Source organism: Cydia pomonella, chromosome 5 (assembly GCF_033807575.1).
Source record: "Cydia pomonella isolate Wapato2018A chromosome 5, ilCydPomo1, whole genome shotgun sequence".
In the NCBI taxonomy this organism is placed as follows: domain Eukaryota; kingdom Metazoa; phylum Arthropoda; class Insecta; order Lepidoptera; family Tortricidae; genus Cydia; species Cydia pomonella.
In genome coordinates this window covers 19,134,112-19,146,708 of record NC_084707.1, presented here as the reverse complement: position 1 = coordinate 19,146,708, position 12,597 = coordinate 19,134,112, and the positions used below count along the sequence as shown (strand labels likewise).

The 12,597-nt window shown below is 37.0% G+C and overlaps 1 protein-coding gene across 2 annotated transcripts; it reads left to right on the top strand.

The window, feature by feature from the left end:
* The first annotated feature begins 1,200 nt into the window (after positions 1-1,200).
* LOC133518000 (trypsin-like) lies at positions 1,201-12,469 on the top strand. Of its 2 annotated transcripts, XM_061851537.1 has the most exons (7): positions 1,201-3,313; positions 4,595-4,870; positions 7,464-7,554; positions 8,849-8,950; positions 9,848-9,973; positions 11,099-11,229; positions 12,155-12,469. In XM_061851537.1, the coding sequence occupies exons 1-7, from the start codon at positions 3,306-3,308 to the stop codon at positions 12,243-12,245; spliced, it is 825 nt and encodes a 274-aa protein (XP_061707521.1). In that variant the 5' UTR covers positions 1,201-3,305; the 3' UTR covers positions 12,246-12,469. The 2 variants fall into 2 exon arrangements, with proteins under 2 accessions (XP_061707521.1, XP_061707520.1); XM_061851536.1 differs by having other exon boundaries at positions 1,201-4,870.
* Positions 12,470-12,597: the final 128 nt, after the last annotated feature.

The following is a 12,597-nucleotide window of genomic DNA, read 5'->3' as shown; positions in this document are numbered from 1 at the left end:
TGTCAATTGCATACAATTTTGACATATCTCACATGTATGTTTATATCGAATGATACGGAAATAGGCCCCCGACTCTAGTTTGTCTCTGAATTTAAAAAAAACTACGGATGCGAGACATGCGAAAAAAAGTTTTCATTTACCGCCATTTGACGTACAGTTTATCTTTTAATTAGTTTTAAGTATAAAATGAATTTGTTTTTTTAAAGTAACTATAGCAAAAGTTTAGTGTAAAATGAGCGATAAAAATATTTCGGTGACGCCACCACATATCCGCGAGTTCCGCCAAAAGAGTAACGATGCCCCAACGTTGGCTGTAATTTGGGTTAGTGAATCATATCATATAAATTATAGAAAGCTTAAAATATGTGTGTAGATAAAATAGTGTATGTAATTGTACATAATTAGCAATTATAAAACACTCGTGTGATCCTTTTAAGAAACGAACGAAGTGAGTCCCCACACTCGTGTATTTTAATGCCTTTTATTATTATTATGTAGCAGTCACATAAACTACTATTACAAGACGCAATGTGTCCCTAACTGCCTCAAGCTGAACAGCGAGCGCGTTGCAGTAGAACCCTGCCTGCGCATCGCTCCAGGCCCGTGTCGTTTGCCTATCTCACTCGCTGTAACTTTTTTCATTAATTCGACCACACTTTTTGGTCAGTGTAAAATATTTCTGAAACAATTCCAATTACAGTTTCAGTATTAAATAAGTTAAGTCGGTATTATAATTGAAATGTTCTCGGGGCCAGTTTTATGAGCGAATTATTTAATAAATGATTTTAAAAATCTTGATATTTTGTGACTAACACGACGAAGATTATTTATTTTACAAAATGTTATGTTTTGTGCTCGTATTAGTATTGAGGTAACAATTATGTCAGTGCGTATTAGTAACCTTAAATTTTATAAAATACAATACAATACTCTTTATTGAATACCTCACATAGTTAACAATAAATGTACAGAAACAAACAAAGACAATTTGATAGACGTAACAACAGGCGGTCTCATCGCTTAAGAGCGATCTCTTCCAGACAACCTTTGGGTATTGGAGACAATAAAATTAGAATATACGGTAGGTGGCACAAAGAAAAATAATAATAATAATTAAAAGTCGAATAGAATATAACCAAACAACACAAGACATTAATATGAATAAACATACTTAAATACGTACCATAAACATACAGACATACTTACATACATAACAAATATTTATTAAATAAACAGCAACAGTATCATTAATAATAAAAAGCTATGGAAGCTAAAGTATGGTTTTTATATTTCCTATTACCCGAGAGTAATTAGGAGATAAAACTAGTTCATATTTATGTGTGTGCTTTATTTGTAATACTATAGTAATTTCGTAGAAAATGGTGAAACTTTCGTAGTACGTAATATTTATCAAGGCTACATTAAAAGCAATTTCGGTACTTTGATGTCTGATAATTTTGGCGGCGCCCTGATCTCACGTACTGGATCTCGAGCTATAACCTACTGTTTACGTGAGACGAATCCATAATGACCTCTTTCGAACATATCAAATATTTTGCCTGACTAAAATCGAAACATTTACCTTAAGTAACATGTTTTTCCAATCAGGATTTTAGGCAGGTACCTACGTTGTATGTATTTCTGTGCAATTCATTGAATTTTAAATACTGTATTTAAAGTGGATAGGTACGTACCTACCTTGCTTTATGTAAGGTCTGTCCGTTTTTCCAAGATCAAGTACGCTTGAATTACGCCATAGGAAATTTAGGACGAACTTGAACTTAGAAATCGGACAGGTTATCTAAGTTATTTAAAATATGGGTAGTTTAGCCTAGGTTGAGGTGCTAAAATATCCATGAGATAATATGTATTTAAAACAAGTGTGTTAGATTTGCCAGTTAGATATCAAAATGGAAGGTCACTATGTTGCAACAACCAATTAATACCAATCAGCATTGCACAAAATGTATCCTATAGACTTCAAATCACAGATATTTGTAACTGCTTAAACTATTTGTTTATCTTGTGATACCCTACAACATTTATGTGTATGTGACATAAAATAACACAGCATAATTTTATTTTAAGACCCCAGTTGCGGGTCAGCAACTGCACCGTTAAGCACTAATGGCTCGTATGCAATATGGCTTAAAGTTCTGTTGCCGTTCCCACGCTGAAACTAACCTCGCACGCTGATTATACTCACAAAGTTAAGTAATAAAAGACTACATTATATTCCACAGCGAGCATTTTGGTATTCGGCGTTCTGTTAAAAGCTTTTGCATTACTTACTAATATTGGAGCGAAAAGGAGTGCCCGGGACAAGTTCGGGGGTGATATAATTTTATCTCGGGATTGATGCACAATTCCCGCATTTCATTAGATATTTATGCCGCAGTTGCATTTTCAAACAGCAGAGAATATACCGGTATTTTCACTGGGTTTATTTATGGCGTTAATACCTAACACGAACAACGATGCAGACAAGTCAGGGTTTTGTTGTAATATTTGGTCGTGGACTTATACTTACTTTACTTTTTTCCTGTTAATCTGTAGCCAAACTGCGGTTAAAACCAGTTACTAATATAATTTGGAGAGTAAAATAAATAATTATTATAGGATAATCTACTCAAATCTACCTAGTCCCACAGTTAGTTCAATGAGGCTTGTGTTGTGACTACAAAATACTTAAGTGTGTAAATACATAATATAGAAATTTGGAATACGATATAAGACCGAAAGTAACTCTGTATACTTATGTCAGTTAAGAAATAATGAGCATTTTGACCCTTAAAATGGCGCGAGATAGCAACAGCCGAGGAAGTAAGTCCATTTCTGCGACTTCCCTACGAAACGTGACCGAAATGCAAATCGTGTGTATGCCGAGGCATAAACACTGCGGCGAAGTGTACACGTAATAGCGTCTATACCTACCTATATGATTGCAATATTGGAACAATGTATATCGCGACTGTTTCATGAAGTTATTTTCTAACAGAAAACTCTAAAGGATTTTGCACTTTGTAACACTAGATTTAAGACTAAAGTTAGTACGAATTTGAAACCTATCTGTAGTGTAGTGGTTACACAAAACTCTACCAAATAGTAATAACGTCGTATCGACTATTTGGAGCGGCGAAGTATGATTGCAAATTTCACTCACAAATACGAGTCTCGCTTTGTTGATGGCTGAAGTTTATTAGTCAGTCGCGGAGTGCTCCTCGGACATTGCTATTATGCAGGCCCGCCCTCCAAACCCGAATTAAGTCAAGTATAGAAATTGTTGCTGTACCCACTTCACTGAAATGAATTTGTGAGTTTTCTGACTACTTAGGTACATACCAATCGAAGTGTTTGCATAATTCATTCTGTTTATTTGTTTTTTTTTGTCCTTTTTACAGAGCAGCAGGTGATTATTTGATTATTTATTGACAATGTGTTCACTTGTTTGTCCCCTCGGACCCTCTAACAATTTCAATGTCAAGTCTATCCGGTTTGAACTAGCCAAAACGTAATTAAACTTTTATGTACTCGTATTTATGATAAGCGACGCAAATAGCATACTAGTCAGTATGATTAAGATATTACTAAACAGGTTGCTTCATCCTAAAGTGTGGGGAATAAGAAAATGTAAGGAATAGCTATATTTATCCAGAGACCCTAAAGACTAATTTTAGAGATAAGAAAATGGAGAAGAATCCAAGTATATCTTAAGCAGTTTTAAGATTGATAGTGTAAAATAAAAATAGGGAAGTTATAATATCTAGAACCATGGTATGCATAACCTAATATATATAACTGGAAGCTTCTTGACTTGATATCTACCTACCCACAGGTGATTTACCTACTCATTCAGAGCGACAGGCGGAATATTTTTGTACAATCTAAACTTTATTTTTAGTGTACAGTATAGGTTTTTTAAACTCCAAAATCAGCCATGTTCCTAACAAGAACAATTTTAGCTACCTCTTATACTTAGTTTCTGTTTTTCTCTCATTGCCCCATTTCGAAGAAACATTCTGTATAGTACCTACACTTGATAAGTCTTACTTGAAGAACAAAGCAAACAAGCAGAAATCTGTTACAAACTAAACAGCTTATGAACGCTCTGTTGGAACGTTGAAGATTAAGATGTTTGAGGTACTTTGTACCGCATCTGATGTTGTGTCTTAGGTACATACAAATCATAGCCAGGGAACAAATTAAATTATTCTATTTAAATGTCCTCACATATCTCCAACAGATATTTTTTTTGCTGAGCCATTGATTAAATATTTCATTTTTAATATATATATATAATTATTTCATTTTTTATACCTAAATCGGCCGCATCCGTTTTGGCATGTTTATGGGAACTTAAGGTACAATTATTATAGTGTAACATGAAGTAGACCTTTTAGCAATGTAGAAACTAAGTACTGGTTTTTTCTACTTTTGTCCGACAATTCGTTTTCTATAAAAGCATCACGTGATCACCGGCCACTTTTTGTCATAGAAAATGAAGTGTCGGTTGTCTCGGCTCGGACTCGGGACGTTCTAGCTCTAGCATGAGTCATCCTTTACATCGACGCTCAACACATTTTTTTTCTTACAGCAAACAATTATTACTGATCCACTCGCTAGCCCATGCACACGGCATCATGACTGAGAGCAACGAAGAGTTGCTCGCGTACCGGCTGACGACAGCCATGCCTAAAACCCTGGAAGCGTCGGTCGCGCACCACGCGCTCGTCGTCTACAACCGCATCTACTGCTCCGGATCCTTCATCGGTAGCAAAGTTGTACTCACCGTCGCCAGCTGCTTTCAGGAGGAGACGGACACGGAGACTATTTACGTCAAGTATGGAGTTAGAAATTATATGGATAGGGGGTTAGTATGAACTTAATTAATACTATTTCGTATAGACATTGAGAAAATGTACATTCGGTATAAAATAGTCACTATTATTGTCCGTGCGAGCGTATATTATGCCTGTTCAGCTGATATCCTGTTTATACAGGATGGAAAAAATTATGGGCTCTGGAGGAAAAGTGCCTTAAAACCTTAAGTTAGCTCATTTTACTAAAAGGAAAAAAAATTAAGAAATAAAACTGCGTTAAATATTTTTTATTTGCATGACAAAAATTCAAAAAAATAAACACTAGCTATTTTATTCCGCTAATCGATACAGTTAATGTTAACATTTATCTTAGAAAGTTTTGGTCTTACACTCGTCTTTTATACCAAATATCCATAAAATCCATAGATGGTAGGAGCAACTTCCTAGATGTGCTATACGCGTGCGCCCGTGAGGGACAGAACATACGCAATGCGCCAAATTAAGAACACGTTTTAACATTCCCGACAACATACCGAAAACAACCTACTTCATTTGGTAGGGTTATTTGTTGCCACCACAAACCATACTTAAATTTACGGTGGGTAATAAAAAAAATTGAGACTGTGACAAGGACAAACAATCATAGCACTTTCTCTGCTACTCGTATTCCTACTGAAAGTTCCATAAGAGCTCCGTCTCACTTCATCTCTATACTTATTATTGTACCTCTATATCCAATATTTAGTAGACAAGAATATTTATGACAAGCGAATTGTAAAAAAACTTTGAATGGTGTTTTTTTTTAAATAAAATAATGAGCTAGCTAGCTTTAATTAAAATTTAAGTAAAATGAGCTAGCTTGTTTAAGGTATTAAGGCACTTTCCCTCCAGGGCCCATTATTTTTTTCCATCTTGTATACTGGTTTGTATACTGGTCACATTTCTCAACCGATTGGTACTCAGATAAATTAGTGAGCAGGTTTAATAAAAAGAAGATTTTCTATTCAGTTCCTATTTTGTTTTAATAATAGTGGAGTCCTGGTGATAATAATAATAATAATAAAGCCATTTATTCCATATTTCGCATATATACATCTAAATTTTGTTAGTTGGTTGTAGTAGAAAGAGAAAAAAAAAAGTACATAAATTAATTTGTTAGTCTTAATGCTAATGAAATATGGACCCCTTCTGGGTAAAGGCCTCCTCCATCCTCTTCCATGCCTCCCTGTCCTTGCCCAGCTTAATCCAGTCGGCTCCTGTCGCTTGTGTGATATCATCAGCCCACCGCCTTATTGGTCGGCCAACATTTCTTTTTCCCGTTGGTCCCTTCCAACGCGTGGTTTCTATGGTCCATCTTCTGTCCTTGAATCGTGAGCTATGTCCAGCCCATCTCCACTTAAGTGAGAGCGCGTGCCTGAGAGCATCGGTGATTTTTGTTTTTTGTCTAATGCTTTCGCTCCTTACTTTTTGAATTCTTCTAATTTTTAATATACTTCTTTCCATTGCTGTTTGGCTACATTTGATTTTCTGTTTTATTTCGTCTGTAAATGTCCAAGTTTGGCAGGCATACAATAGGCAAGGTAGTAGACATGTGTCAAATACAGTCTTTTTTAGGTGCAAACTGTAGTTTCCTTTTAGGATTTCTTTCAATGTCCAAAATTTCCTCCAAGTTGCGTTTATTCTTCTTGTTATTTCCTCTTCATTGCTAGACTTTTTGAATGACAGCTGTTTTCCCAAATATATGTAGTCATTGACATATTCTATGTTGTTTCCCTTTATCACAATGTGTCTTTTGCGATGGTTGGTCATAATCTTAGTTTTATTCATGTTCATTTCTAAACCAATTTTTGAGCTTTCGTAGTCGAGTGAGCTCATCATTTCCTCAAGGTCTTTACCAGTTTCAGCAATTATAACTATGTCGTCAGCGAACCTGAGATGGTTCAGAAACCGTCCATTTATCCGTGTGTCCTGGTGATATGCCGGCTTATTCTTGTGGTTTTTCTAACACTCCTATTTATTTGTCTCTATCAAAAATGTATTTAGTTTACAACAAAAGTAAGTTTTCCTCTGCTCATTTTAATTTGAATTGTATTTTTGTATTTTATTTATTGGTGAATATGGGTTTACAAAGGTGTACAATTACATATTTTAGTTCAGCTATTACCTGCTTAGTGTACCATGTAATATTTGAAGTGTAGTCGCACTATGACCTAATAGTTATTTACGATACAAGTGCAGAATATAGGATATTCGCAACGAGTGGGGAGTGTTTCAAATCGATACGAGTTGCGAATTACCTATTCGCACGTGTATCGTACAACGTTTTACAGTATGTACTGTGAGCCATATGTATGGCTCTTTAAAGTTTCGACATATGCACGGAAAGTGCTCATTTCCGCACGCGTGTGGGAAAGTAGCACCATACGTACTGTAAAATAAGATAAAAATATAAAAAATGATAATGTCAGAATAATTATTAATACTAGAAAAGTCATGCAGCGATTTATTACAATTTTAAATACCTACTTTGTTTACCTATTTGCGACCTATTTTTTACAATATAGGCCTTATTGGATAGTATTCTATTATTTTCTTATTACCAGCTATGATTAAAAAGTAAAATTAAAACAATCTTTTGTGCAGACAGGTTATTGCTGTGGTTGAAAACAAAAAACATGAATTTTTCCAATACAAAAGCGCCCTAGACAATGATATCGCGCTGCTAATACTTAAGGTAAGTTCAAAATCAACCCTTTTGACGCCAATAATGGATATATCCGCACCGTAGTAGTCGTATTAATCCATCACAGACCACAGAATGTGTTTGAGACGGCGTCGAAATCGTTGACAGAGATTTGAAATTCTCATCTTTATTACAATCTATGGCGATTGTACAGTCACCATAGATATTATGTAGAGAGAAGAAGTGAGAAGAAGTCACCTTGGATGTAACGCGGTAATTTGGAGTCCACACGAAGCTAAATACAAAATCATGATGGAACGCATTCAAAATAAATATGTTCCTTTACTTAAAGCTATATGGCGTATATCCGGGGTATTCCTTGCTGTATCCCACGCTGTTCTTGCTGGGTATGGTAGGGTATATCAAGCTAGAGGTGAGGCGGGAACTTGCCCTCGCTTTATATGTAGTTAGGGACGTTAGGGTGCTGAGAGGCGAGTTTTGTAACCCCGGGGTCCTGCACGCCCTGGCGCTGTACGTGCCGGACCGGCACGTTTGGCGCCGCCGCCGCCCGCCGCTGCTGGCCGTACCCCTTGCTCGCACAAAACTGCTGAGGGAAGCCCCGCTAACGAGGGCCATTCGCACTATCAACAAACTTGCGTTGAAGTTGGACATATTTGCGTGCTCTCTGAATGATCTCACAAAGGCTGCAATGTTAACATTAGGTTAAGTATATAATTATATTGTCAATAACTCTGATTATTGCTTTGTCGCTTATCTATCGCATTAGGCTGATTCTGTAGGGCTAAGATGCTCGGCTCTTTATCATTTCTCACCATGCCTGTCACGTTTTAACAAGTATGTAAGTGTGAAAGAGACGGGCATAGTAACAAGCGATAAAAATGGAACCATGCTGCCACTGCTGTAATCATAGATTTAAGTTTTATTAATTAATAAATAAATCTAGGAGTAGCAAAGTTGCTCGAAATATCAGAGTGCTTAGCCAACATGCCAATCGTTAACGCTCCGTAGCGTAGCGTACTTATCTCTCTCTATCACTATTGCATATTAGTGTGACAATGGTAGTTGCGTTTAGTACGCTACGAAGCGTAAACGATTGGCATGTTGGCTACGCACCCTGATTATTTACCTACTCTAATATCGCAACGCGTAATGAGTGTTTAGATATTTGTGAGCACGCCCGCTTCTACGCATCTGACGCATCTCACAATCAAAGGCATCTAATAGCAACTATACCTACCCTGCACATTTTGAAAGAGCGCTTGGTTGTATCTTATTTCATTTGATATTCTTAGTAGGTGTTAATATTCTATTTATTTGTTTGCAGACACACGTCAAGTTCGATGTGGGTGAGAGAAAAAGCGTTTTACTCGAGCCAGGGACTACGGTACCAAACCTTAGCTTTATATCGGTCACGGGGTGGGGAAAGGTACCTAATATTCCATTTCTTAATTGCTAACAGTGTTTTTGATTGTGGAAATGTTGTCAAATATAAGAAAAATTATCGTGCCCTAGAGCCACGGCTAGACTATCTAAGATAAATAGGTTTTCAAGTTTATCAGCACATTCTGCGCCATCTAGTTTATATTCCAACAAACATGAAAAAGTAAAATTAGATGCCTTCTTTCGCCATCTATGATAATATACGAGTTCTGTTGGTTTTGTCATGTTAGCATTCCTGAGTACCTAATAAAGAACTTCACGTGTTCTCGCAGAGATGGCGTTATATTCAAAGTTTTTTAATAGGCGACCTAATCGACGGCAGATGATTGAATTGATACAATTTAATTTAATTTAAGAAGGTGGGTTGTCAAATTAAACTTTGTAGCCACAGTAAATTTACTGCAATCTTTCGACAGATGATTAAAACTTTTAGAACTTCATTTGACTTTGATCCTTATTCTTTCACTGATATGTGTTAAATTTGTTAAATATAAAAAAGTGGAGCCATCTTACAGGGCATAGGCCAAAGGTATGGTATGTATATGTATATGTATGGCTACAAAATTTACTTTCACAATCCACTTCTATTTCAAACTCTCTTTACTATTATTTATCAATAGATAGTCATATTGATAAATTATTAAAATTAAGTACCTATCATTTATCTTTTTATTATATTAAAAAAAATTAATATAATTATTCTCTTAGAGTCAGGCTAAGCTAAATCTGCATACCGTGTTTGAAAGCAGTGTCCAAGTGTAATTTTAAAAGTCATAATTTCATAGAAGTTTGGCGTTTATGATAACACTTCACATTCTGTGTTATAAAACACGGTTCAGAGTTAGCTTAGCCAGACTCTATCTAGTTTGATGATGATTTACAGGAGGTTGCAAAAGATCAAGAAAATTGTATTCTTCAGTCGGATATGCAGCTGATAGACCAGGAAGAATGCGTAAATACCTACTCTGATGTCGTCACCTCCTCATTGTTTTGCGCGAAATATGATTTAGTAAGTCCCTGCCAAATTGTAGTTTTTTTTTTTTTTCGGCAGGCGCTTGACCACGATCACACCTGATGGTAAGTGATGATGCGATCTACGGTGGAGCACGCTTACCTATGAGATACCTATTTACTCTAGCCTTGAAGAGATTCAGATTGTACTCATACGGAAACACAGACTCGGGCAGGGCATTCCACTCCTTGGCAGTTCGCATAAGGAATGTTGAAGCGAAACGCTTCGTGCGTATTTGTGCGTAGTCAAAGATCATGCCAAAGTAATTATTTTGTGCAAATTTTCATGAACGTCTAACCATCTTATAAAGAGAGAGAAATTGCCTCCTACATACCAAATTTCATTAGTACTGACGGACGACAACCGTGGACGGATAGATGGACAGAGAGACCGAGAGAAAAAACTGAATAACGGAACTATAAGGATTCCTAGTTAACTACTGTGCCCTAAAATATTGCATATCATACCTTGATTTGAATTGGATTTGATATCTTCCATCAGGACAATGGTCAGTAAATTTTTGTTAAAATCTAGTAGATTCAGCTGTCTTGACTATTTTGTAAGGGTATAATTAACTTACATCCAGACTTTTTGAAATAATTATGTTACGAAGTAGTTTACATTCGCGGTTCACAAAGAACACAAAATCGATGATTTCTCCGAAACCATTAATTTTCACTGGACATACATGAGGGTAAAAACGATAGGTACAGCCTACAGGCTACACCTATCAAATTAGGGGTATTTGGTACACCTAATTCAAATCCTGGCTCGTACCAATGAGTGTTTCGGAACTTATGTACTAAATATCATTTGATATTTACCACTAACTTTTGGGTAAAGGAAAACATCGTGAGGAAACCTGCATACATCTGCGAAGAAATTCAAAGGTGTATGTGAAGTCCCCAATCCGCATTGGGCTAGCGTGGGACTATAGCCCAAACCCTCTCGCGCATGAGAGGAGGCCTGTGTCCAGCAGTGGGACGTATATAGGCTGAATTATTATTATTACAGCCCGTACAGCACTTAAAGTCCTATATTCATGGTCTGCGTTTGATCCACACTGAAAGCGCTGCCGTATATTAAAGATGCGTTTCAAACAATCTGTTGAATAAATTCCAGATGAATCGCCTGAGTGACAACGGGGGCGCAGCCATGTACAAGGGTATGATCATGGGCATCTCCTCGTACGGCGCCAACCTCGAAGACGCGCCTCACATCGCCTTGTTCACCAACGTTTCCTACTTTTATCAGTAAGTACCGATGTAAAAGCAACTCTTTTAATTATTTCTGAGCTTTGTTTTTAAAACCGGGAACGGAATCCTACTTGACCCGATATTATGCACTTGGTTGCCGGTTTAACAATTTGCTAGGATTTTGATCCTGTTATGATAAGACCTTGACGAGCGCTGATTGGTGCGCGCGAAAATGCATATTTAGTTCGTGTCATCCACGATGACGTGCAGATATGACAAATCTAATCTTTTATATGAGAGCCTAGACTCCGTGTCCAAGTCTGTGTATACCTGGGGGGCTTGAAAACCTGCAAAGGTGGAGCGGACAAAGACATCCACAGCAGAATAAGGAAGGCAAAGGCTGCGTTCGCTTAGTTAAAATTTGTTTGGGGATTAAATGTGCTTATGCGACGCGTTAAATTAATCAACAAACTTCAAGTTTTCGTCAACAAGTCCCTAAGGTTGATCCTTCACGTTTTCTGGCCAAAAATTATATAAACGACCTGTAGATATGCCAACGAACTCACATTGACAGAGAAATCGCGACATGGAAATGGACATAGGCAGGACATACGACACATGTATATTCGAAGAGGAGACGTGAATAACGCATTTATCGCTTTTGGGTTGGAAACCGCCAGACACAAGTCGTGGCTCGTTGAGAGTGAGCTTATACGAGCAGTAGGACTGAACTGGAGCGAGGCCAGAAGGGGCCGAAGATAGGAAGGCGTAGCGCGAACTTGTAATGGCCCTTTGCAACTCTCGGGTGCCTTAAGACAACAACACACACCTCACGTGCACTTCTTGGTGCGCTAGAGATGCACTGCGAATCGTGTCAAGGCCATATCATAACACAATCAAAACTTTTTTTTTGTGAAATCAGAATCATCCCCCGATATCCTTTTTGTTCAGATCGTAATATACTCAACTTAAATATTTTCAGATGGATCAAATTGAACACTGAGAGGCTGTTGCAAAAACATTGTTCGCAAAAAGTAGAAGACGTAGTGCCTAATGTGATACCGGATTACTAAACTGATATTAAATTGTAATGAAGTATTTGAGAAGTGGTCTGAAGTAAAATGACTCGTTTATGACAGGACAGGAAGGTCTTAATTAAGACCAAAATGACACTCGTCCGAACATTGATTGTCTCAATTCTTCTCTATGGCTCGAAATCATGATTGACTAGTGTTTCTGTAATAGCGAGATAAATTATATTTTAACACTTTCAGTATAAGCGCCCCATTATAAACATGTATTAATAAAACGCTTATTTATTATATATATGTCAGTGGCCGATCGTAAGATCATGCAAATCGTGAAATTCCTAGGCATACCATGAAAGAGAAAATGTTCGTCTCGTTTCCTGAGTCAACGTAGCGG

Excerpts from the sequence above, each read along its gene's own strand:
- LOC133518000 (XM_061851536.1), top strand. The coding sequence starts at position 4,548 with ATGAGTCATCCTTTACATCGACGCTCAACACATTTTTTTTCTTACAGC. Across the intron at positions 9,974-11,098 it reads TTTGCGCGAAATATGATTTA|ATGAATCGCCTGAGTGACAA; the intron begins GTAAGTCCCTGC and ends AATAAATTCCAG. Across the intron at positions 11,230-12,154 it reads AACGTTTCCTACTTTTATCA|ATGGATCAAATTGAACACTG; the intron begins GTAAGTACCGAT and ends AAATATTTTCAG.